Source organism: Carcharhinus amblyrhynchos, chromosome 2 (genome assembly GCF_965287045.1).
Source record: "Carcharhinus amblyrhynchos chromosome 2, sCarAmb.v2.hapA, whole genome shotgun sequence".
NCBI classification, from domain to species: domain Eukaryota; kingdom Metazoa; phylum Chordata; class Chondrichthyes; order Carcharhiniformes; family Carcharhinidae; genus Carcharhinus; species Carcharhinus amblyrhynchos.
In genome coordinates, this window is record NC_137325.1 from 8,371,233 (window position 1) to 8,398,370 (window position 27,138).

Below are 27,138 nucleotides of genomic sequence, written 5' to 3' on the forward strand. Positions count from 1 at the left end.
GTGCTCTGGTTTCCTCCCACAGTCTGAAAGACATGCTGGTTAGGTGCATTGGCCATGATAAATTCTCCCTCAGTGTACCCGAAGAGGTGCCGGAATATGGTGACTAGGGGAATTTCACAGTAACTTCATTGCAGTGTTAATATAAGCCTTATTTGTGACTAATAAATAAATTTTAAATTGGCTCCCTCCCCCTCAGTTCACAACAGGGGCTTATCCAAAGGAGTAATGTAATAGTGCATCACTAACTGAGTTGGAAGGCTTTATGTACACAAGCCAGCAAGTCTTTAATTCTCCCATCCCCTTACGAAGGCTGGAGTCTCACCCGTAGTGGATTCATCCATGTAAGCAGACAGGCGCTGGAGTGTGCTGACTAGGGGATTCTCACAGTTACTTCATTGCAGTGTTAATGTAAGCCGACTTGTGACACTAATAAATAAACTTTAAAGATGTTGGCCCAGGACACTGAGGAGAACTCCCTCCTATTTTTTGAAATAGTCCTGCCGGAACATTTACTTTCTAATGTAACTATAAAGTTATCTTTAAATTGCTTTGTTTTGAAACCAAGACTCACCCACAGTCTGTAACTTCATGGGTCGGAATTCTCCGATCTTGCCTGTGGCTGGGACTATCCAGTCCCGCTGCAGTGAATGAAGTTTTGGCTGAGCGCCACATTCTTTGTTCTTACTGGCAGTGGTGGCGGGGCATGAACGAGATTGGAGAATTCCGGCCATGGTATGGTACATCCCCCACTCTCACTATTAACATCAAGCCAAGGGATCGACACTAATACAATGAAGAGGGAAAGCCAGGAGCAGTGCAAACTCGAAATAAGTCGTCAAACATAAGAACATAAGAAATAGGAGCAGGAGTAGGCCATCTAGCCCTTCGAGCCTGCCCCGCCATTCAATAAGATCATGGCTGATCTGTCGTGGCTCAGTTCCACGTTCCCGCCCTCTCCCCATAACCCTTAATCCTCTCTCTTATCAAAAACCCATCAACCCGCGTCTTAAAAATATTTAGCGAGGTAGCCTCCACCACTTCAACGGGCAGAGAATTCCAGAGATTCACCACCCTTTGAGTGAAGAAGTTCTTCCTCAACTCCGTTCTAAACCGCCCCCCCTTTATCTTGAGGCTGTGCCCCCTAGTCCTACAGTCCTTTCTGAGCGGGATGAGTCTCTCCACCTCTATCCTATCCATCCCATTCATCATCTTATATGTCTCAATGAGATCTCCCCTCAACCCAGTGAAACTACAATACAGGACTAATTGTGGGCCAAATAAGTGAAAGCAGTGTGTGATAGAGCTAAGCATTCTCACAACTAATGGATCAGATCAAAGCTCTGCAGTCTGACCACATCCTATCGTGAATGGACAACTAAACAACTGACTGTGGGAGAAGGCTCCATAAATATCCCCATCCTTAATGATGGAAAAGTGAAGCATATTAGTGCAAAGGTCAATGCTGAAGCATTTGCATCTACCTTCAACTAGAACTGTCAAGTGAATGAGGTTCCCAGCATCACAGTTGCCAGCCTTCATATTGATCGTGGTGGGGAACGCTGGATAATGACAGAGGCCAAAAGAGAATCCATTGCTGGTGACGCACTGACTCCAATTAGGTAAGGGAAGAAACTACACGAGGGTATTTAGTCTCACCCACCTTGTCCACAAAGGAGTAGCAATGACGGAGGATCATATGATCAATTATTTCAGAGTATACACATTTGTATGGGGGGGGGGGGGAGAACCGGATTAGAGAGATTCAAACAAGGTTTTGCAAGAGGTCTGGATCTGAGAAATCTGATTTGGGAAATAAGAAGAATGAAAGCAAAAACTTGTGTTTGTAATACTCAAAGGATTCGTATTAACTGGATGGCCATAAATTGCTTAGCTGCAAATTGGCACAAAAATTGCAGACACTTCAAAGATCTAAGTCCTTATTACCTAGAAACCTTTAATTCAGCTATGCAAAAAAGATCAAATTAGATCATTTGTAAATCTGAACAAACGGAGCAAATTAATATTGAATGTGTACATTTGAGCTGGCAGGTAGTGTACTCCTGATTATGTACCCATCCCAAATCCCTGCATGTAACAAATTACAAGTTAATGAACAATACTCATTCATCTCAACAAATTGAACAGAATTTTACCAGCACGTCCACCCAAGGTTCGTACGATCCCACTCAACACCAACAGAGAACACCGTTCTCTGAGCTGGTAAAATTCCAGCCAATGTCTGTGCCGGGGCATAACGTTTTGCTCCATTATGGTGAAACATGTGAGGGCGATTGTGATTGCAGTCCAAAATGGTGAACCTTGGAAGATTCATAACTTATTAAACATCTTTATGAAAATTTTGTATATCAAATTTTTTTAGTCAAGTTTTTAACTGTGACAATTCAGCGTTGCTGTTATTTCCATATGTTAATACCGTGAAACCTTCTCATGCTCTGGAGAGGAATGTGTTACCTTGCGCAAGCATTGCTGAACGGCAGTGTACAAAACGTGGCAACAAGGTGTGTTTTCAAGGGCAACAATTTACTAAACAAAGCCCTTCTTTTGTAAAACAAAATCACAAACCTGATTTCCGAACACAGGACTAACATGCTTTCACCTTGCTAGGCTGGTGGACAAATGAATATCAATGTCACAGTGCCGACAAGTCTTCATGGTCAACTACAACACAAGGATCTGCATGAATGGTGTGTGCATTTCTCTTTTGTGCTCTCATTCATTAGACTTTTTTCTCCAAATACGTTTTACAGGAAAACTCAAACATGGGATGAATCTAGCGTGTGAGTATAGAAACTGACACCTCAGGTTACAGAAATATAATCAAAATTGGAGGATTTCTCAATCCATATGGAACTAGAAGTCTCAAATCAGGCTGTGATTTACACGTAACCAACTCTAGATGCTGGAACATCCTCAATCTCCTACTGTACGATTGGCAAAACTCCCAGAGAAACTGCTCATTCATTGACTTTGTTCTATGGGGGTTCCAACACTCACTGTCAATGTTACAGCATGGAAATGGATGAGACCCAGGTGTAAATCTCTACTCACACAGTATTTTAATTTTGTCTTTATACTATTCGATCAAAGTGTTTCTGAATTGATTTTCAGGGTTTCATGAACAGCATACTTCTTTTAGATTTTGCTCTTGTCCTTTATTAGACAGCAGTAGTTTCAAACATCACAGAACATAAATCCTGGTTCATTTCGAACTCAATAAATATGTGGCTAGCAATTAGTCTATGTCCGTATAATTAGCAGGAGGAACAACTTCATACTCTGGGAGGCAATGGTTCCCTTACTGCTGTAGCTAATATGTTATCTGCAGACATAATCAACCAGATTGAAGTGTGAAGATGGATAGATAATCCAGTGTTTTGCTCCATTGCTTTTGAGAATCAAGAAATTCTGCACAACTTATCCAGGGAATTAAATGCTCAAGTAGATAGCCATGGACATTGGAGAGAGCAGCCTTGATGGTGGGAACTTTTCTTGTTCTAATGGCATTCTTAAGGGAGCTATTGCAGTGATTGGAAAAATGGGAAGTTCTGTCTATCTCATTGGAAACTTATCTTCCTCTTGATTACCCTAAACAGCTTTGTTTCTGTAAAAGATGTCAGGTGTCTGGCGTTAAACAGAGAAAGCAAGCAGAGAGACTTTTGCCATTCTCTCAGCCGTTCCAGTTCGTTTATTGCTGGCAACTTCATTATCAGCAGTGATTTCCAGATCCCCAAATAGGTTATTCCTCTTTTTTATAAGCCTCACTTTGGTCCTTTTTCTCTTTAACTGTGTGAAGCAGCAGCAATCCACATAGTGTCATTGTGATTCCAATCCACCATAACTGCTCGTGAACTTCTGCAAAGAGCAGCTTTCCAAGAAAAGCCTGAAATACAGAAACCACATTGGAAAATATAAGAAAGAAATGTTTTCTCAGGTAAGTTTTTATCAAATACTCATCAGTGCTTTTCCACCAGCAATCAGAATAATTTTGAGCAGTAGTCAGCAATGGCTTCCAGAAATTCAACGGCTTTGACTATTAAAGCAAAAAGTATGACCCTCTAATAATCAGATTAAATGAGTGATTTCCTAATATAGCAATATTTACATTTTATTAAATGATTAATTAATGGGATACAGGCATCATTGGCAAGGCCAGCATTTATTGCCCAAGCCTAATTGCCCTTGAGCAGGTGATGGTGAGCTGCCTTCTAGACTTGCTGCAGTCCATGTGGTGTGCTGTTGTTAGGGAGGGAGTTATATGACTTTGACCCAGCAACAGGAACTTCCAGGTGGTGGTGTTTCCTTGTCCTTCTAGATGCTAGTCGTTGTGGTTGGTGAGTTACTATAGTGCATCTTGTAGATGGCACGCACAGCTGTCACTGTTTGTCAATGGTGGAGGGGTTGAATGTTTGAGGGAGGATTATTAATCAGTGGGCTGCTTTGTCTTGGATAGTGTTGAGTTTCTTGAGTGTTGGAGTTGCACTCAACTGCGATGTGAAATGTTTCTGTCATATTCCTGACTTGTGACCTGTAGCTGGCAGACAGGTTTTGGAAGATCAGGAGGTGAGTTATTCACTGAAGGATTCTTAACCTCTGACCAGCTCTTGTAGCCACAGTATTTAGATGGCTAGTCCGGTTCAGTTTCTGGTCAATGGTAACCCTCAGGATGTTGATATTGGAGTTTCAGCAATGGTAATGCCATTGAATGTCAAGAGGTGATGGTTAGATTCTCTCTTGTTGGAGATGGTCATTGCCTGGCAGTGTGTTATTTGTCACTTGTCAGCCCAAGCCTTGATACTGTAAGGTCTTGAACATGGACTGATAATGTGAGGAATTGTGAATGGTGCTGAATATTATGCAATCATCAGCAAACATCCCCACTTTGGACCTGATGATGGAAGGAAGATGAGTACTGAAGCTGTTAAAGATGGTTGGGCCTGGGACACTATCCTATGGAACATGATGTTCTGGAAATGAGATGATTGACCTTCAATAACCACAATCATCTCCTTTTGTGCCAGGTACTATTCCAATCATGCCAACTTGGAAATATATCACAGTTCCTTCACTGTGGCTGAGTCAAAGCCCTGGTTCAAGTTGCAGGAATGTTCCCACCAGTTCTCTCTTGTCCCCATTTCCACCAAATCTTAGACCATCCAATTTGTTACCAACACTAGCTGACATCATAAATCTATCTCCTCAAGAACAATCACCTCCATCAGTCCCCGTTCCATGCAAACGATTATCGTATCTCCAACTGATCTTTTCTGTCCAATGATTGTAAGCATGTTGTCACCTCCCAATTCTGTGCCTTTCTTGATAATTCCTGTTTAAATTGCTCCAATAAGCCACAGCTCTGGAATGATCCGAACCAAAGACACAAATGCTGTCCTTTGATTGTAATACACTGAACTTCCTCAACACTTCTTCAATCTAAGATATAATTGACCACATTTTCTTTCTCCAATGTCTCTTCACTTTTCTCCAATGCAGTAGAACTGCCTTCAATTGGTTCTACTCTTACATCGCTGATCAAAATGACAGCATCTCCAGAGGCCCCAAAGATTTCTCCTGGTTCCCTCCCTTTCCTTACCCTCATACTGCCGCTTGGCAATATCATCTAAAGACATGGAACCCAACTCCACACCTATGCCAACAATGGGCGAATATTACAAAGTCAGCATAGAGCCAACCTGCTCCAAGCCATACAGCAGCGCAGGTAAGCTAAACAGGGCCAGTGTGGAACTTCTACCCATCGCTGGGAGCTGCTGGCCAATTCAATTGGCTAGCAGCTCCATAATTCCCAGCAGTGCTCACTAACATGCACCAGGTGTTGCCAAGACTGCAACTAGGAACAAGGAAGGTAACTGGAGAAAATTTAGGTTAATTCAAGACAGAGTAATGGATGAGTGATCTGAAAGCAGTGGAGAGGCAAAGGGAAATGTTGGGCTTTGTTTTACAATATTCACACCAGTTGTGTTTTCAGTTGGAGGCATCACATGCCCCCTGGAATCCCTGGTAATAGGTAAGTCTTAGGCAGTGGGGGTGGGGGGTTAAGACAGTGGGCATTTCAAAGGTTGGGGGGGGGGTCTATCTTAGTGGGTTTTGCCTCCCAATCTGCAAAGGGTAGCCCCCAAAGATAGAAAACTCTTCTCCACAACCCCTTTTTCCCATCCTTCGAAGAAATGAGTTTTTTAAAATTAGGCTGTCTACACCAAAATGTTTTATAGAGTGGGCAGTGTATTGTCAGGGTCAATGGGCTTAGTAACAAGTCTAATTGACCCTTAATTATTTATTTAAGTACAGTGGACTGGCTGCCAATTTCAGATGTGTTAAGGGGCTGAGCTCAAGGGTGGGTGGCCAGGGCATGTGGTGCCCCCAACTGAAAACACACCTGGTGTGGATATGTAAAACACAGCCCAGCATTTCCCTTTGCCCCTCCACTGCTTTCAGATCACTCATTCATTATTCCCTCTTGACTGAACCTAAATTTACTCCAGTTAAACCTTTCTGAAAAATTTTCGAATGTTAAGCGTTATATTCAACCTCTCTGCTGAACCTCTTACCCCACACCCTCTCCATCACAAAGATCACCTTACTTGCAACTCGGTATTACCCACACTATGTCTACCTTAAACATCCTTCTGCCTAACCACCTCCAAATCTCAGCAGTTCCAGACTATTGCAATGCCCGACTGCCCTCCCATCCTCTAATAACCGCAGCTTAATTAAAATTCTGCTGCCTGTATCCTATTTCAAACAAGTCCTGCCTAACCATAACTTCTGTCCTCACTGATCCACACTGGCTCCTGAAACCTCAAACGCAAATTTCTCAATCCTGTAATTAAGTCAGTGAATAAGGATCATCTCTCCCCTTTAAGGATCATCCTTAAAACCCATTTCTGATCCAGCTTTTGGTGACCCATCTCAATACCCTCCTTCTTGTGTCAGGGTCCATTTTTCTTTTAGATTGCACTTTTATGAAGTGCTTGGATGTTTTTCTATTTTTAGATTGGGCACAAAACCAATTTTACTCTTCAAGTCTAGTGTTAGAATCACTTTGTACTTCTGTGTAAATGGACCACTCTAGGTAAAGTTGCCGTAACTCCAGGTGACCATAGGCTACTTTCCCCTTTGAGGTGGGCAGCTGGCTGGTGGGGATTTTAACCTGAGGGTCACCACACCTTAGGAAAGGAGGCAAGATTGGGAAGTCGGGGCCTTAATGAATAAGCTCAGCCGGTATGGGAGTTGAACCCACGCTGCTGATGTCGCCAAGCATCACTAACCAGCTGTCCAGCCAATTAAGTAACTGATGCACCATTCTATTGCTCCCAGACTGTTTCGGAGGGACTACATGCATTCTGCCAGATCACTTTCTGGCATTTAGGCAACTGCTCTATAAGGGGGAATACAACATTGCATGAGAGATGGTGCAGCCAACTGTACTTACTGATGAGAGAAAATTGGAAGCAACGGTAGTCACAGACACTCGTGCTGAAGAAGAATATCGCAGTGCTTTTGCAAAAAGTGTCCACATCAAAGCATTAAGGAGGAATACCATTCCACCACAGCCTAGCCGAAGGATTACGTACAGCTGCAATACAATAAAATCTCAAAAGTTGATCAGAAATTTAGACTCATCATTCAATACACCTTAAACAATCAGAAATAAAAACCCCATGCCCCCTAGCAGAGACACAGATGTTACTGTTAGCATGACCTAGAAAACCTATTATGGGCAGCACGATGACACAGTGGTTTGCATTGCTGCTCATAGTGCCAGGGAGCTGGGTTCGATTCCTGGCTTGGGTCACTGTCTATATGGAGTCTGCACGTTCTCCCCGTGTCTGCACAGGTTTCCTCCTGGTGCTCCGATTTCCTCCCATGGTCGGAAAGACGTGTTGGTTAGGGTGCATTGGGCTATGCTAATTCTCCCACAGTGTACCCAAACAGGCGCCGGAGTGGCGACTAGGGAATTTTCACAGTAACTTCACTGCAGTGTTAATGTCAGCCTACTTGTGACACTAATAAATGAACTATAAGCTTTAGTGAGGGAGGACGATTATGTTATAGAATCCCTGCAGTGCAGGGGGAAGCCATTCGCGCCATCGGGTGTGCACCTAGCCCAGACTCCCGCATACCATCTTCCTCGGCCTCCATCCTCTCCCCAGTCCCTCCCTCCCCCGGGCTCCCCACCAGCCTCCTCCCTCCTCCCACCACCTCCCCCACTCCCTCACCCACTCGGCCTTCTCCCGCTCCGCCGCCAGCACTCCGCCGCCTCCCAGGGAGAGTTTGGCGGCGGCCGAAGCCAGAGCGCCGAGGGAGCCGGCGGCCAGCGCCATGGGCAGAGCCGAGCCGCCCGGCCCCGGGGGCACCATCGCTCGGTTCAAAATTCAAACCCCAACTGCCTCCAACCGCCACCGTAACGTCACTTCCGCCAACTGCTCCATCACGTGATCAAATAACCAGCCTATTTCAATCACATCTCCGACCCAGCCACTCACCCGGCGGCCCCGATCCAGCAACTGACCCAGTGTCCCCAACCCAATCCAGCAACTCACCCAGTGTCCCCAACCCGGCAGCACACCCGGTGTCCACAACCCAACCCGGCACCACACCCGGTGCCCACAACCCAGCAACTCACCCGGTGCCCACAACCCAGGAACTCACCCAGTGTCCACAACCCCACCCAGTGTCCCCAACCCAATCCAGCAACTCATCCAGTGTCCCCAACCCGGCACCACACCCGGTGTCCACAACCCAGCACCACACCCAGTGTCCACAACCCAACCCAGTAATCACCCAGTGTCCACAACCCAATCCAGCAACTCACCCAGTGTCCACAACCCAACCCAATGTCCACAACCCAACCCAGCCACTGCCCTCAACCCACCAACTCAGCCAGTGTCCACAATCCAGCAACATGCCGTGTCCATAACCCAGCAACTCACCCAGTGTCCACAACCCGATCCAATAACTCACCCAGTGTCCACAACCCAACCCAACAACTCAGCCAGTGTCCACAATCCAGCAACATGCCGTGTCCACAACCTAGCAACACACCCAGTATCCATAACCCAGCAACTCACCCAGTGTTCACAACCCAACCCAGCAACTCACCCAGTGTCCACAACCCAATCCAGTAATTCACCCAATGTCCACAACTCAACCTAGTAACTCACCCATGTCCACAATCCAGCGCAACAACTCACTCAATGTTCACAGAATGAGAGGTTCTGCACATATTCAATAGCAACTGCAGGGGTCTGGCAGATCGAAAGCTGCCAGGCCTCTGCTGCTGCAGGGAACCTCAACGCAACCCCCCTCCGCCACAATTGAGGGGGCTGAAGCCGAAGTGAGCCCCTTAACGCATGGGCGCCTAGCCTAGCCCCCACTGCCTAGAATGATGCCACCTCCCAAATCCTATCCTGTTGCAGAGCAGCATCGCACGCCAACCCCCATCCAGCCCCCTCTGGCTGGGCCCCCCTATCATGTACATGTGGCACTGCTCTAGGGTCACCCCCTTGCCCTCAGCCTCCCTCGGGCTCCAGTTTCACTGGTGAGGCCAACGGGACTGTTCCCCATTTGTGGGGAGCAGGTATTTTCCCCTCACCAGACAGAATGTCTCCTGATGAGGCTATAAAGGCAACTGAGCTCGATGATTAAGTGCCTGGCTCACTAAACAGATGGAGATTCAAATTTAAATATATTAAATAATTTATTCAGCCTCTTGCCCATTTCCAGCGAGGTGCTAAGCTTGCCAGAAATCTGGCTCTCAAAATCGCAAGAGCTGAGAAATCAGGCATGATCGTGATTTCCCATCTGGCATGATTTACCCAGCTCACTCTGCCCATCAATGGGTGGGATGAGCCAGTTAAAATCCACTCAATAACTCACCTAGTGTCCTTAATCCAATCCAATAACTCACCCAGAGCTCACAATCCAATATCTAATAATTCGTTCACTGCCAACAATTCAACATCCAAAGATGTGTGGCTTAGGTGGATTTGCTATGCTAAATTGTCTTAGTGTCAGGGGGACTAACAGGGTAAATACATGAGGGTTATGGGGTGAGTGTGTGGTCAGTGCAGACTCAATGGACTGAATGGTCTCCTTCTGCACTGTAGGATTCTATTTGATACCCACACTCCCCTTCTCCTGTCAATAATCCATAATCAAATGTGTTCCCAATGCCAATAACCTAACATCTCACAACTTACCTACTGCTAATCAAAAAAAGTCTAATAGCTCACCAACTGCTGAGCTTCACTTTGAGATCAATAAGGTGAACAACTTCTGATACAGCTCCAAGTAATCACATCACTGTGGGTGGATGACGTTGAAAAGTTGAGGTACTTATTTATAAAAAATGTCTAAGGGTGAAGTGGCTCAGCATTAACTGATGGGTTTCATTGTACCCAGTCTTAAATTTGCATCGAGCAGCCACACCCACCTTAGTAACTGTCTAATTTCACCAGCACTTGGCAAGAACTGCAAAGCTAAAATTAATCAGTCCGATAATTCCAAGCATGCATCCAATATACAAATCTCTCCATTTTTAAACTGCACTTTAACGATGAGTGTATACATCACAGAGACATTCAGCCCATCAGATCCATCTCAATGTACACACATCAACCTCCCCCATCCTTCTTTATCCAATCTCATCAACATATCTTCTATTCCTTTCTCCCTCATGTACTTACCTAGCTTTTCCTTGAATACATCTGAACTACTCCCTATGGTAATGAACCCCACATTCTGGGTACAGGATTTGCCCAAATTCCCTACTGAAATTATTAATAATCTATCTCATAGCCTCGGTCTGATTTCTCTCAAGTGGGCATATTTTCTCTATATTTACCCTATTAAGTTCCTTCATAACCTTGCAAACCAGTCAAATCTCTCCTCAGTCTTCTTTTATACAGAGAAAAAGCCCAAAACTGTTGAATCTTTCCCAATTCTGATATCATTCCACTAAATTGTTTTTGCACCTTCTCATTGCTCCTACAGACCTGATTGTGCACATTGCTCCAAGAGATCTCTAGGTTCGAAACAAGTCTTTAAAGGTTAATTATAACACTGAATTTGCACAAAGTAGTTGGTACTCCGAGTTTAGATATTTAAGGAGAAATCGAATCAAGGCCTTTACATGATAAGTGACAAGGCAGAAGTAAAATAAATGCAGATAAACCAAGTCCTCTGGCTGGGAAGCCAAAACAAGGGGACACAATTTTAAAATTGGAATTACTTCAGAATGCAATTTATCAGAAAAAGGGTATTGGAAATCTAGAACTCCTCAAAATGATATGGAAGCTGGGTCAGTTGAAAATCTCAATACTAATCAATCTTGACTGAACTGAATAGCAAATGAGACTTGGCAGACTAAATGATCTATGCAAGTTTCTATCTTCCCAGGATAAAACCTGTAACTTTTATTTTGGCATGATTGAAAAATGAGATACTCATTTTCAATTTCTTTTGCTTTGCATTGACTGTTGCATGCAAGGCTGCCAAATGGTTGAGAAGTGGGTACTTCACAGTTTGGGATCTTTGGCTGTGTGTGGGTAAGGATAATGGAAAGAAAAATTGCCAATAAAGATAGATTTTTGTACACACTAAAATTCAATCCCATCATCATCTTTTCTTTCACGTGCAATCTGACTCAATCTTTTCAGATAAGAATTATGGAGCTGGTTAAAAAGCTGCAACTTTGAGCAGCTTGTAATACTTGATTTTGGTTCGCAGCAAGTGTCTGTTGTAACGATCAATTATTTTGCACTTTGATAAAGAAGTTAAACATATTCATGAAAAAGATGCCCAATCTTATTAATCAAAATCAGTAAAGCAATCAAATCAAACAAATTGTGAAATCTAAAAATATTGGTACTTACAGCAAAATTATTTTTGTATACAAACTACATTCAGTTAGACACAGTCAAGATAATTTTAAAAAGGCTCATTTACAGTTTGAGCTGCCATTTTATTTGCCTTGGGTGACTAACAATAAAAAGGTAAAATGCTGAACATTGACAGTTTGCACTGCTTCACTTCTGAAGCCTTCCAAAGAACAGAATCACTTTCAACGTCAATCAAAGTTATTTAAAACCTGCAGCACCTTACATCAGCAACAAATTATTCAAACACTCTTGCACCATTGATGGCACAAATTCATGTTCTTGAAAACAAAATATCTGAGCCACAGCTGTCCCCAATCCTGCCCAAATTGCTTGACTGGCCAAGATGTACCCATCTGACCCGCAAGTGCAGACAGTACAGCCAGATTCATTATTCCATTAAAAATAGACATGGTTCAGTTTCAGAGGTTCATTTTAAAAATAATCAATCAAGATACATTTATTTCAAACAGATCAGTCATAATCCATTGGCAGTTTGTTGAGATGTGTACCTCTCCTTTTTAAGAATCTACACACCCTATAATTTTTCACGAATAAATGTTTATTCTTGTTTCAGTAACTGAGAAATGCCAGAGACAGGGCAAACTTCAATCACAGTAATGCCTTCCTCTTTCTCTAATAAAAGCCAATGTTAAAATTGGCTTTAAATCCCTGGAACTGGGGCAACAGTGGGGGGAAAATAGACTTTCTACTTCTAATTGCCAGCTGGAAGCCTGTGCCGAGGTTCTTCAACTATTCCCTGTAGGAGCAGTTATCAGATGACCTTTTGACAAAGGGTCATCTGGATTCAAAACGTCAGCTCTTTTCTCTCCTTACAGATGCTGCCAGACCTGCTGAGATTCTCCAGCATTTTCTCTTTTGGCTTCCCTCTCTCCCTGATGGAAAGTGCTTGGTCTCTACTCATCACTGCTCCAAGATAGCAAGATCAAGATAGTAAACTCAGGGTTTAGTCAAATGGACGTATCTAAGTGCTGTATTATAAAAAATTATAATTGCTTCCAGCTTCACATTGTACGGAATGAGGAATGTTACGAAACATGGTACAGTCAAACCTATTTGTTCATTTATATTTCTCAGACAGAGATGTACAATGAATAAATTGAGAGGTACTGAGAAGTTAGTTCACACAGTTCCTGGTCTGCTTCTGTATGAGAGGTAGAAAGCATTTTGTTTGTCGTCATTTGACAAACAATAACTCCACATTTTTTATTCATTTGTATTCAAACATATTTAACCATACATATACATAAAAGCTCTTTCAGGAATATCAATGTTCAGCATAGTACTGTTCTGATTCCCTAGTTTATTATAATTAGTTCATCTCAACCAAGTTGGCAATAGGATGTTAAAATTGGCTTTAAATCCCTGGAACTGGGGCAACAGTGGGGGGAAAATAGACTTTCTACTTCTGATTGCCAGCTGGAAGCCTGTGCTGAAGTTCTTCAACTATTCCCCGTAGGAGCAGATATCAGACACCCATCCTGGCCACATAGGCAGATCTGCTAGTATTTATAATTATATCCTTGCAGTTATTATTTTCAGAGGGGGATAATATGGGATGAAATCTAACAAAAACAGAGCAAGGCCAGACAAAGATTTTATTTGCACAACACTAAAGTCAGGAGTATAGTTCCGAGAATTCAGTACTTCAAATTAAACTAATGAATCAGTATGAAAGTTATCACTGAAATAGGAGAATGGACACTCAAAAAGATTATTGGAGTGTCTGCTAGAGATATTGTGGTGATGCTGAGTATTTTAGAAATCTACCGCCTAAATGTGAAACTCTCCATCTTAACTCAACCAACAAAAGTTATCGACACGTAAAGATGTACAAAAATAGAACAATACTTTCTGATACAAAAGCTAATCAATGAATAGTCTGGGACAATAATCTTGCATGTGAAAAATATGACTGCCTCCATACTATTCACCGGCTATGGAGACAAACATACCATAAGGTGTAGGCTTCAAAGACACTTTAGCCATTGGTAATTGAAGTTAAAAGTTTATATTTAAAAAAAACCTACACTGGAGGCTAATTGTACACAACGTATAAGGATCATTGCTATTTCAACATGTCAGCTTCTCTCACGGACCTGATACCAAATCAGATTGCTGTCAATGGGTTAAAAAAAACAGAATAAGTTTGATACATCTACTAGAACTCAAAATTCAAAAGGCACATTTACACATTATTGCTGCACATTTTCATCTTGTTCCCTCAGCACACAATCTGATGTATCGAGCAAGGTCAACTTATTCGGGTCAAGCTTCTTCAGTTCTCTCAATTTCATATTCTCCAGTTTCAGTAAATTCACTTCCTAAAAACAAGAAAATGCAAATTAACAATACAAGCATATACTACAACTATAGAATACAGAAATTGAACCACAAGGGACAGCTGAGGAAAAACTCTGTTGCTGACCTAGCGTGGAAGCACATTTAACCTGAACAGAGTTTTGTGCTAAAATAAGGTAGACCTGAATATGAAAGATTAAGCAGGCAAGAGACCAAAGGAGCAGAGGAAAAACAGACACTAGTGACATAGCCATATGATGTAGGCAGCACAATACTGACTCACGGCGCCAGGGACCTGGGTTCAATTCCCAGCTTGGGTCACTGTTTATGCGGAGTCTGCACGTTTTTCCTGTGGGTTTCTTCCAGGAGCTCCGGATTCCTTCCACAGTCCAAAAGCTGTGCTGGTTAGGTGCTCTGGCCAGGTGCTCTGGCCATGCTAAATTCTCCCTCTGCGTACCACTCCTCTCAATGATGTGAGCAAATTAAACTGGCAAAGTCTTAGAATTAAAATTTTTCTTCCACTTCCTGTAACTAAAAGAATTGGAGTGTGGCAACTAGGGGATTTTCACAGTAATTTCATTGCACTGGTAACGTAAGTCTACTTGTGACATCAATAAATAAACTTTAAACTAAACAAACAAACATGCCCCAGATAAGAGCAGGCCAGAGACTGGTACTCCTGTGAAGAGTAACTCACCTCCTAAGTTCCAAAGCCTGTTCACCATCTACAAGTCAGCAGTGATAGAATAGAATACTCTTAACCTGCCTCAAGAAGCTCAACACCATCCAGGCTTAAGCAGTTTGTTTGATCAGCAATCCAACTACCACCTTAAACATTTGCTCCCTCCAATGCTGACACAGTTGCAGCAAGGCATACTATCTACAAGATGTAGTGCAGCAACCCACTTTTGACAGCACCTTACAAACTCATGACCTCTGCCACCTAGAAGGACAAGGGCAGCGGGCAAATGTGAACAACACAATCTACAGATAACCTTCCAACCCACATGTCATCCTGACTTGGAACTATATCCTGTCCCTTCAGTGTTGTGGGTTCAAAATCCTGGCATACCTTTCTCAACAGCACTGTGGGTGAACCTACAGATGGACTGCAATAGACCATCTCCAGGGCAATTTCAGATGGGCATAGAATGCAGGCCTAGCCAGCAAGCCCTTGTATGAAAAATTATAAACAGTGGAGGAGAGAAGAGAGTCAGAGTAGAAAAAGGTATACAAAGCAGTACAATTATTGTGCTCAGTGTGTGACTTCAAACAGAACAGAATTTTTTCAATCAAAAATCTAATAAAGTGAGATTTCCTGTGGTTTAAAATATCATACCTCTAAGAGACGGACATTTTCCTTCTTAACTTTAACCAAATGCTGTATTTTCTGCTGCAAGTTCTGGTGTCCTACCAATTTGCCATTTTCTTCAGTAAGGCTGGCCACTTGTTCTCTGAGAGTTTCAACCTCCTGCATATTGACAATAAAGAATTAAGAAAGCTTAGGAGGAAACAAAAATCTTGTTAGCTTTAATTTTACATGAGACAATTCATCCCAGGAAATAGGTAGTGCACCTTGTTTTGAACATGGTGCCTACGTATGAACCAAGACTACATGGATTCCATAAAATTTCTTGTAGACTGATTATATAAAGATCTTACACAAACAGAAATAGGAACAACTCACTCCTTAGTGATCATGTGTCTGCGTAAAAACCCTAAACTGCTAGCCCGCTCAGAAAAGCCATGAAGATGAGTTGTATGTGAAATGGAGATGAGGATGGAAACATCTCAAACCAGGAAAGGATGGGATTAGAGCACTGTATAATGACATATTTCTCTGCAGGTGCTCATTTTATTATCTGGCACCGCATGAAATGTTGTGCTGCCCAGTACTAATACCATTATGTTAATTGGTTTTAAAAAGTAAACAACGTAGAAATACACTACTGAATGCTACTAGTTTATCTGCACCCCTGGTAAAATTTCAGTTATGTGGAAATTTTGCAGCCAATTATTATTACAGCATTAAAAGAACAACGTATCATCATTGAATGATTGCGTTCAGGAGACCATTTGGCCCATCATGTCTCTGCCTGCCAGCTGTTTGTGGCTTCTCTCAATGCAGAATTTATTTTATAAATCTCTCAAAACAATTCTGATAACTTTAAACCAACTAAATCAAAAACAAGTAGTCTCCTTATTGGAAGCCAGTCAAATTCTGGAAATTGTTTTCTGAAATGTCACATTGATAAAGGGTTCTTCCCAAAAAACATTTCATCGTTTGAAGACTATGCTGTGCTATCAAATGCACCTTGAGAGAACGAATAAACTCAAGACAAAAGCTTCAAATCACTTTTTAGTCTCTCAAAACAGCAGTGAATATACATCATTGCCCAAATTTCAATTAAAATAGTCATAGAAGAATATTTATAAAATTACCAATATGGTTACAAGTTGTTTTGTGCTGAAATCTGAATTATCCAACTCGAATTAAGTGATATAAAGTCAGGATCTAGTGCTAGAATCTGAATCATCTGTTTAGTTGAATTGAGAAGGGCTTACATTTAAAGCTAGAATACAATTTCACCCTAACTCAGTGCACCATACGTAAAAAGCCACAGTGCAGCCATAACAATCTGTCCGACCTATGCATCAGATGTAACACGAATGCATTACTAGTCTTTTGTCATATCTGCCTCACCACTCCTCTCAATGATGCAAATTAATGAGCAAATTAAACTGGCAAAGTCTTAGAATTAAAATTTTTCTTCCACTTCCTGTAACTAAAAGAATTTAATGTTGAATGAATACAACTAAACTGTTACATTCATTTCTCTGTGCCTTTAACGTAACAATTTTATTCATTACCCAAGTAAGTCTCTCTTTCTCTTCACAAGCAGACTTGAGTGCCGACCGAAACTCTTCCCTATCATTAAAAGCTTGTGCTTCTAAACTCCTGGTCCGCTCTGCTTCATCATGAAACTCTTTAATGGAGCTCTGAATAGCTTCCAGTGTTGCTCTCTTTTCTGTTAACCTAAAGATGGAAGAGATAGGTATCCACAATTTAACAAGTGTCATTGCTGGTACAGCAGCTTCAAACAGTATGCAGATTTGAAGGTTCTTTTCAAAACAAAAGCGTGCACTAACCATTTTGCTAAGCAAGCTTTATTTAAGGACTTAAGTACTTCTTCACTTTCCTTTTCTTGGCAGTGATGCAAGCAGAGGACAGAATAAAATGAAGAACAATCTCCTAATGGATAAATTCCCATAGATTTTCTTTTATAATCAAGACATCAAGCTATTTCCATCAACCCCAGCACAGCTGTCATTAGATAACAGCACAAATCAGGAATCAAACCACTTATCTTTTCATCTGTATAACTTAGTCATTTGGTACCTTTATCAACTGAGCTCATCAAATCTCACTTGTTGGTATTAAAATTAAAAATATTTACTTACTCGGCTTCCACAGTGGCCAGTTTCTTGAGTGCTGCTTCCTGTAATTTTAAATGAAGAAAATCACTTTTGTGATCACAATAAACGCTAACAAAATCTGGGTTTTGGGATAGCCTAGTCAGTGTGTGAAACTACAATGAAGAAATAGCAATGTGAGCAAGCAGCAAAATCACACAAATACAGATTGCCAGATTTAGTACAACTAAAGTTCATGCCCATTTTTTTAATGCCAAAATGTTATAAAAACTAAGAATACCTTGGTCTTTCTTTCTTCTATTAATTTCTTCTCACTCTCATTCAGATGCTGTTGGTGGTCAATTATGTGACTGCTTTAGAAAAAAATTGAAACAAATTTAGATAATGTCTTAGAAAATAAAAATTGAAACATAAAATCAAGCTGATCTGAAAGTATTCATTTTTTCAACATAGTTGCGGTCTAGCAGTTTATTTCAGCTTTTTTGTATTAGTAACCATTACAATTATAGGATTTTTTATTCACCTATGGGATCTGAGAGTTGCGGGCAAGGCCAGCATTTTATAGATCATCCCTAATCGTCCTCGAGAAGAAAATCTGGCTCACAGGAATGGTCACAAAACTCAAATATTAACTGTTTCACAGATGCTGCCGAACTGTTGAGTATTTTAAATCTGTTTTTATTTCAGGTTTCCAGCATCTGCAGTATCTTGCTTTTCTTCCCTCTATGCCGGCTGAACATCAGCAGTTGAAAACGTGCCCGGTGGAGTGTCCTTTAAGCAGCACTTGTGGGCTTTGTCTGGCTTGAGCATTGTGGGATTGCAGGGCCCAGGTTTTATTAGTTTGACTGCAACAGCAATAAAGAACAGTTGCAATGCTAACCACTTCCTGTGTCCACTGATTGGTCTTGAAAGGTACCAGGAGCAAAAACATAACATATTGTACTTCCAGAGAAACATGATGAGGCAGTAGGATATAAAATGCAAGCTCCTGACTTCTGGCTCAAAAGTTTTTAAATGGTTTCACCTTCAAAAAAATGAAACAGACTTGTTATCACAAATTTGTACCTTTTCTGTCCTTTTTCGAGACAGCTCTCCAAATTCCGACAATGTCTCTCCAAAGCATCCATTTCTAAGCGCAGGTTTTTTGATTCGCATAACTGAGCCTAGAATATTTTTGGGTGGGAGGGAAAGGAAAAAAAAAATTTAAAAAAAGGGAAATTTGATTTCCAGTATCATTAATTTTCTAAGTTTTAAATCAAATTCAAAAGGTCCTGCATGTAGGACAACACTGAACTTTCAGGTTGCTTCAGCCTGAAACATATAATTTCCTTAAGGATAAGTGAAGGAAAAGTGATTTTAAAAATTATTTGAGCCATCAAAACTTCACTTGCATCTTCAGTTCTTCAAATATTTAAAGAGTCATATGCCTACTTTTACCACCTCTCCTGACAACGCATTACAGGCATTCACCACTCTCTGCGTGAAAAACTTCCCTTGCACATCTTCCTTAAACTTTCCTCTTTCTTCCGGGTGTTAGCGATGGAAAGATGGTAGGAGTGGAGGGCCTGAATGAGAGGCAGTGCTTGAAAGACTGGAGAGACTGATTGTGGACAAGTCCCCAGGACCGGATGGAATGTATCCAAGGATTCTGAAAAAAATGGCGGAGGTGATAGTGGATGCCTTGGTGATTGTTTTCCAAACATCGCTGGATTCCGGGGAAGTGCCGGAAGATTGGAAAACGGCTAATGTTACGCCGTTGTTTAAGAAGGGTGGCAGGCTAAAGGCAGGGAATTATAGGCTGGTTAGTTTAACGTCTGTTGTAGGTAAAATGTTAGAATCCGTGATCAAGGAGAAAATAGCGAGGCATCTTAACATAAGAACATAAGAAATAGGAGCAGGAGTAGGCCATCTAGCCCTTCGAGCCTGCCCCGCCATTCAATAAGATCATGGCTGATCTGTCGTGGCTCAGTTCCACTTTCCCGCCCTCTCCCCATAACCCTTAATCCCCTCTCTTATCAAAAACCCATCAACCTGCGTCTTAAAAATATTTAGCGAGGCAGCCTCCACCACTTCAACGGGCAGAGAATTCCAGAGATTCACCATCCTTTGAGTGAAGAAGTTCCTCTTCAACTCCGTTCTAAACCGCCCCCCCTTTATCTTGAGGCTGTGCCCCCTAGTCCTACTGTCTTTTTTGAGCGGGAAGAGTCTCTCCACCTCTATCCTATCCATCCCATTCATCATCTTATACGTCTCAATGAGATCTCCCCTCATTCTTCTAAACTCTAACGAGTACAAGCCTAGTTTATTCAGCCTCTCCTCATAGCTCAACCCCCTCAACTCCGGTATCAGCCTAGTAAACCTCCTCTGCACTCCCTCCAAGGCCAAAATATCCTTGCGCAGGTGCGGCGCCCAAAACTGCACACAGTACTCCAGCTGCGGCCTCACCAATGCCCTATACAGCTGCAATCTTAAAGAGAATTGTTTGATAGAGCAGATGCAGCATGGTTTCGTTCAGGGGAAGTCGTGTCTGACGAATTTATTGGAGTTCTATGAGGATGTGTCTAGGGCGGTGGATAGAGGAGAGCCGGTGGATGTGGTCTTTCTTGATTTTCAGAAGGTGTTTGATAAGGTGCCGCACAAGAGGTTATTACAGAAGGTCAGGGGGCGTGGAGTTGGGGGTAGGGTGTTAGCGTGGATAGGGGATTGGCTGTCAAATAGGAGGCAGAGAGTGGGGGTCAACGGGTGCTATTCGGATTGGCGGTTGGTGACTAGTGGAGTGCCCCAGGGGTCGGTGCTGGGGCCTCAGCTATTTACCACTTATATAGATGATCTGGATGAGGGAACCGAGTGTATGGTGTCGAAATTTGCTGATGACACCAAGATTGGTGGAACGGCAAATTGTGCAGAGGGTGTGGAAAGTCTGCAGAAGGATCTAGATAGGCTGGGCGAATGGGCCAGGAACTGGCAAATGGAATTTAATGTTGGCAAGTGTGAAGTTGTCCACTTTGGTAGGAATAATGGTAGGAAGGACTATTACTTACATGGCGAAAAACTGCAGCATGCGACGGTGCAGAGGGACCTTGGGGTCCTTGTGCATGAGTCGCAAAAACCCAGCCTGCAGGTGCTGCAGGTGGTCAGGAAGGCGAATGGGATGCTGGCCTTCATAGCGAGGGGGATTGAATATAAAAGTAGGGAGGTCTTGCTGCAACCGTACAGGGCACTGGTGAGGCCGCAGCTGGAGTACTGTGTGCAGTTTTGGTCGCCGCACTTACGCAAGGATATTTTGGCCTTGGAGGGAGTGCAGAGGAGGTTTAGAACATAAGAAATAGGAGCAGGAGTAGGAGTAGGCCATCTAGCCCTTTGAGCCTGCCCCGCCATTCAATAAGATCATGGCTGATCTGTCGTGGCTCAGTTCCACATTCCCGCCCTCTCCCCATAACCCTTAATCCCCTTACTTATCAAAAACCCATCAACCTGCATCTTAAAAATATTTAGCGAGGCAGCCTCCACCACCTCAACGGGCAGAGAATTCCAGAGATTCACCACCCTTTGAGTGAAGAAGTTCCTCCTCAACTCCGTTCTAAACCGCCCCCCCTTTATCTTGAGGCTGTGCCCCCTAGTCCTACTGTCCTTTCTGAGTGGGAAGAGTCTCTTCACCTCTATCCTATCCATCCCATTCATCATCTTATATGTCTCAATGAGATCTCCCCTCATTCTTCTAAACTCTAACGAGTACAAGCCTAGTTTATTCAGCCTCTCCTCATAGTTCAATCCCCTTAACTCCGGTATCAGCCTAGTAAACCTCCTCTGCACTCCCTCCAAGGCCAAAATATCCTTGCGTAAGTGCGGCGACCAGAACTGCACACAATACTCCAGCTGCAGCCTCACCAATGCCCGATACAGCCGCAGCAGGACCTCCCTACTTTTATATTCAATCCCCCTCACTATGAAGGCCAGCATCCCATTAGCTTTCCTGACCACCTGCTGCACCTGCAGGCTGGGTTTTTGCGACTCATGCACAAGGACCCCGAGGTCCCTCTGCACCGTCGCCTGCTGCAGTTTTTCGCCACGTAAGTAATAGTCCTTCCTACCATTATTCCTACCAAAGTGGACCACCTCGCACTTGCCAACATTAAATTCCATTTGCCATTTCCTGGCCCATTCAACTAGGCTGATACCGGAGTTGAGGGGGTTGAACTATGAGGAGAGGCTGAATAAACTAGGCCTGTACTCGTTAGAGTTTAGAAGAATGAGGGGAGATCTGATTGAGACATATATGATGAATGGGATGGATAGGATAGAGGTGGAGAGACTCTTCCCGCTCAGAAAGGGCAGTCGGACTAGAGGGCACAGCCTCAAGATAAGGGGGGGGGGGGGTTTTAGAACAGAGTTGAGGAGGAACTTCTTCACTCAAAGGGTGGTGAATCTCTGGAATTCTCTGCCCATTGAAGTGGTGGAGGCCGCCTTGCTAAATATATTTAAGACGCGGGTTGATAGGTTTTTGATAGACAAGGGGATTAGGGGTTATGGGGAGAGGGCGGGAAGGTGGAACTGAGACACAACAGATCAGCCAGCATCTTATTGAATGGCGGGGCAGGCTCGAAGGGCTAGATGGCCTACTCCTGCTCCTATTTCTTATGTTCTCTTCTCACCTTGAATCTGTGTCCCCCTGTAATTGACACTTTCCCCCTAGGAAAAAGCCTCTGACTATCCACCCTGTCTATGCCTCTCATAATTTTGTAGACCTCGATCAGGTCTCCCCTCAGCCTCCGTCTTTCCAGTGAAAACAATCCTTGTTTATTCAACCACTCCTCATAGCCAGCACTCTTGAGATCAGGCAAAATCCTGGTGAGCCTTCTTTCTACCCACTCCAAGGCTTCCATGTCTTTCTGATAGTGTGACACACAATACTCCAAATGCAGTCTAACCAAGGTTTTATATAACTGCAGTATGATTTCCCAAATCTTGTAGGCAATGCTCTAGCTGATGAAGACATATGCTTTCTTAATCACCTTGGCTACCTCTGTTGCCACTTCTGGGGAACAGTGGAAGTGCACACCCAGATTCCTCTAAATAGTAATGTTCCTAAGGGTTCTGTCATTTACACTATAATTCAAATCCAAATTTGATCCTCCAGAATACATCACCTCGGATTTGTCCGGATTAAACTCCATCTGCCCAAGTCTTCAATCTCTGTAGATTCTGCTGTATCCTCTGACAATCCCAGCACTATCAACAACTCCACCAAACTTCATGTTATCTGCAAACTTATCAATCAGACTCCCCCACAATTTTCTCCAGATCATTTATATATACTATTCCAGCCAGAAGAACACACATCTGGACATTGAGGTGTAGGACAAGTATCTTATTTGTTATCAAATAGCTTCTAACAAACAAAAGGTTCCAGCACTAATCCCTGCAAAACACCAACAGCTACAGATCCCCATTCTGAAAAACACCCTTCCACTGCTACTCACTGTCTCCTATAACCGAGCCAGCTCTGTATCCATCTAGCCTCTTTCAGGTATAGCCTCAGCCTTGTTTTGAAATCCTACTGTAGCCTCAGCCCTTCCCAACTCTAACACCCTGCGGATCTAAACCCCCAAGTAATTCTCTTGAGCATTTTCAATTTTAATAATTTCATCATTGGTAGCATGCCTGCAGCTGCCTGGGATCTAAGCTCTGGAGTTGCCTCCCTAAATCTCTCCGTCTTTTTTCCTTCCTTCAGGTGCTCCTTAAAACCTACCTCTTGATCAAGCTTTTATTCAGCTGTCCTCATTGTAAATGTGGCTCAGTGTCAAATTTTGTTTGATAATGTTCCTGTGACGTGCCTTAGAATGTTATAAGTAAAATGGTGCTATGTAAATGCAATTTCTCATTGCTGTACTTTTGATAACTTACTCCATATGTCCTTAAAGTTTGATACTTTATTGTTGAGATGCTGGTATCTCATTCAAACATATTATTCATGAGTAAACTTCAAAAGTGAATATTAGAAGCTATTGGATAATAGATAAGATACTTGTCCTACAGTTCAATGTGTGTTCTTCTGGCAGGAATTGATGGAAAGTGACCAGGAGTGGGTAGCGGGTAGCATGACTATAGTGCTCCTAACATTGCCTCAGTCAAAACAGCAAATTCAGCACAGACCATAGATTAAACTAGGCACTTTCCCATCCTGTATTGCTTCACTATGCAGAGGCAAAGATTCATTAAGTAAATCCCTTCAAAATTTAGATTAATGAAGTTTATAGTTCTAAAATCCTGAAAGATACTGCTCAAGGGGAACCTAAGAGAGCAAAAGAGAATTCGACTGGATCAGGATGAATCAGTTTAGTATGGCAAGTGAGCTATAACTCCTCTCAGCGAACTGGTTTAAGATTACAGCGAATAGATCCTCTTGCTGATAGATCATATATAATCAGCAGGGAAGGAAGCAACATTCTTCCCAGGAGATTCCACTTCCATTCTGGGAGACTTCTGAACATGCAGGGCAGTAAACTGGTGCACAGCAAAGTTTAGATTTTGCCACAGCTAGTTTTGGATTGATGCAAATGAAAATCCAAAAATAGTCCATCAGCCTGGAGCAGGCTCTGAATTACAAGTTACTCTATATGTAAAATACTTAGAATAAATCATTTTACTAAGCTGTCTGAAAATGTCAAAAACTAAATTTTAAAAATTTACAAACAACAAACACATGCCCTCGTATGCTACCTTGAGTTGGAGAATCTGTTCATTCTTGGCTGCCCTTTCCAACTCCATCTCATTCACCAACACTTTTAGGGTGGCCTCAGATGCCCTTCGATCATCCAGTTTCTCCTGCTGTAACTCAAAGAATTTAACAGGATCCGTTTGGAAAGTAGAAGGGGTTCTTGGACACTGTGGAGCAGGAAAGAGTTTGTAAATAATGCTAAACAAGATTATTGGACGACAATAGCAGCACAGATACAGTCATCTATTGCTGTATACTTTTATGTAAATGCACTCATGTGAATCTGAATATTTAGATTAGCACTTGTGCAATCCCCAGGAGTTATACCAGGGCCACATGCACCATGGAATTTGAGCTGTGAAAGAACAGGGTCCAGCATAAGTAGAAAAAAGGAGACGTGCTAGAGCTTTAGCCCCATCCCATCAAAACAAAAACCTATTTTGATGCCTCAAGTAGGCACTGCTCCCACCATTAATTACCCTTTGCATTCATCATCGGCGCCTCTAGATCAGACCTCGGTCTGGACCTCCAGATGATCATGATACCTTCATGATAAATTTCTAACTTGGATAGCAAGTAGGTAGCTCTTCAGTTTATAAGATTTTCAATATCTGACAAACTGCTACAATATTTTGATCTCAATCTGAGCCAACTTCATGTTATGAAATTCATCACCACCAACAATAACAATGAACCTGTTTTCATTCAATTCCTTCATGATCCCCAACAGCTATTATGTGGGAGAAATGCATTCAACACCCAGCTGGTTAGAGGATAAAAGCATTAAGTGCTTTAAGGAGCTAGATGAAAACAGTAAGGAGTAAGTGCATTAAAGAGTTAGATGAAAATAATGCAGTGGTCAATATTGCAGTAAGAACCTCAACTTTGTTAACACTCTACAATTTTGTACAAAGCCTATCCACTATTACAAGCTACATTTTGAAACACAATGCTGTTTCAGCCCATGTATGGGAAACAACTTGGGTATGGTACCCGGGGAACAATTCTGCAGCAAGGGTTGCTGCTTCTAGAAAGGAGTGGAGAAAATTTGGGAATGGGGAAAGAATGCTAAATTTTGTCATCTCACCTGTAACCAGTCAGCAGAAACGTCTCTGAAGGATTCAATCTGCCTCAGCTTCTGCTCACATTTTATTGCTTGAATTTCATCATCTTTCGCCTTCAGCTGGAAAATCCATACAAAGACATTCTTATAAACGTTTGCTTTGAAAAAAGTATCAGATTAATCATCTGGGGCATGTAATTAAATGTTCTGTAGCGATTCAGTTATACCTTTGACTGATTTATATTAACAGTGGGTGAAATGCCTCAAGCATAAATTATGAAGTAAAGTATTCTACAAAAGTAAAATACTGCAAATGCTGGAAATCTGAATTAAAAACAGATAGTGCAGAATTCAAATCACGCAGAATGTGTGGAGAGGAAAACAGAGTTAATGGCTGGAACTTTCCAGCCCTAATTGGAGGGGCCACAAGACATTAAAATCTCTGTTCACACTGAACAAAGATTGCGCTGGTGTGAAGGGCTGGAAAATTACAACCAATGTTTTTGATCGATGACCTTTCATCAGTTCTGAAATGGGCAAAATTGTCCATTTTTTTAAAGCAATGCTCAATACCACAAAGCCATCTGAAATGGGTCTTGTTATATTGGTTCTGATGATATTCAGGTGCCCCAGGCAGCAGTTTTAAACAGGCATTAGGCCCCTTGCTTGTGCTAATAAACAGCCTGTCTATGCTGTTTATGTTCCCTTCTTTGGAATTAGTCACACATTCAGTGGAGCATGCAATTCCACTTTTTTGGGTTCTTAGTGGACTAATTCGCATTTCCTAAACAGTGCTCCCAGGAGGCTGGTGGGACTCTGCTAACCAAATAGCAAGTGTTTAGTGGACCCAAGAGACAGCTGTGCACTTCCTGGCTCTATAGCAATACCTGCACTTCGTTTTTCCCAATGCACCCCAAATTTAATTCAGGAATATTCTATAATCAGTTAATGTGTAAAAATGGGCCTTAAATTTATTCCCTGTAGTTTTCCAATAGCTCCAACATTCAAAAGAGAAAGCAGCTTACTTGATTGTTTGTGGAAAAAAATGCTCATCAGCCCCTCCATCACTGATGAACAATGGCAGCAATGTGTATTATCTACAAGATGCACTGCAGAAACTCACCGAGGCTCTTTGGGCAACAATTTCCAAACCTGTGACCGCCACTATTGGACAAGAGCAGCAGATACATAGGAACATCACCATTTGGAGTTCCACTCCAAGTCACTCACCATCCTAACTTGAAATTACATCATCATTCCTTCACCGTCGCTGGGTCAAAATCCTGGAACATTCTCCCTAACAGCACTGTGGGTGCACCTACCTCACAGGAACTGCAATGGTTCAAGAAGGCAACTCACCAGCACCTTCTCCAAGGCGATTAAGTATGGGAAATAAATACTGGCCTAGCCAGTGGCACTAACATGCCATAAATGAGTTAAAAAAGTCAAGACATGAGCAAGGAGACTGTCCCATTCAACTAACAGAGAGGGATGGGGCCCACCTTCCAAAAAGCCTTACTCCAAGTTACTAACTTCACTTTACATTTGCTTATTTTTTTTTAACCAAATTAAAATTCACAGTGTAATGAAATCCAAAACTTCAGTATAAAGTGATCAGAAAACTTTACAAGCAATTAGGAAGATATAACAATATTTGCACAGAACTTGAGTGGCAACATCTGACT

The 27,138-nt window shown here is 42.4% G+C and overlaps 2 protein-coding genes across 2 annotated transcripts in view; both read right to left on the minus strand.

Moving 5' to 3' along the window:
- Nucleotides 1-2,355: 2,355 nt before the first annotated feature.
- On the minus strand, nt 2,356-8,434 carry tmem42a (transmembrane protein 42a). The gene is made up of 3 exons (XM_080215201.1): nt 8,256-8,434; nt 7,469-7,612; nt 2,356-3,901 (listed from the first exon to the last, which is right to left on the minus strand). The coding sequence occupies exons 1-3, from the start codon at nt 8,394-8,396 to the stop codon at nt 3,758-3,760; spliced, it is 429 nt and encodes a 142-aa protein (XP_080071327.1). The 5' UTR covers nt 8,397-8,434; the 3' UTR covers nt 2,356-3,757.
- A 3,553-nt stretch (nt 8,435-11,987) lies between these two features.
- Nucleotides 11,988-27,138, minus strand: part of kif15 (kinesin family member 15) — a 62,747-nt gene continuing 47,596 nt past the window's right edge. The window contains exons 28-35 of the mRNA XM_080203763.1: nt 25,478-25,573; nt 24,393-24,557; nt 18,738-18,835; nt 17,953-18,022; nt 17,700-17,737; nt 17,109-17,274; nt 15,577-15,708; nt 11,988-14,260 (exon numbers count right to left, since the gene is read on the minus strand). Of these exons, the coding sequence (XP_080059889.1) occupies nt 14,132-14,260; nt 15,577-15,708; nt 17,109-17,274; nt 17,700-17,737; nt 17,953-18,022; nt 18,738-18,835; nt 24,393-24,557; nt 25,478-25,573 (894 nt within the window). The 3' untranslated portion in view covers nt 11,988-14,131. The remainder of the gene's footprint in view (nt 14,261-15,576; nt 15,709-17,108; nt 17,275-17,699; nt 17,738-17,952; nt 18,023-18,737; nt 18,836-24,392; nt 24,558-25,477; nt 25,574-27,138) is intronic.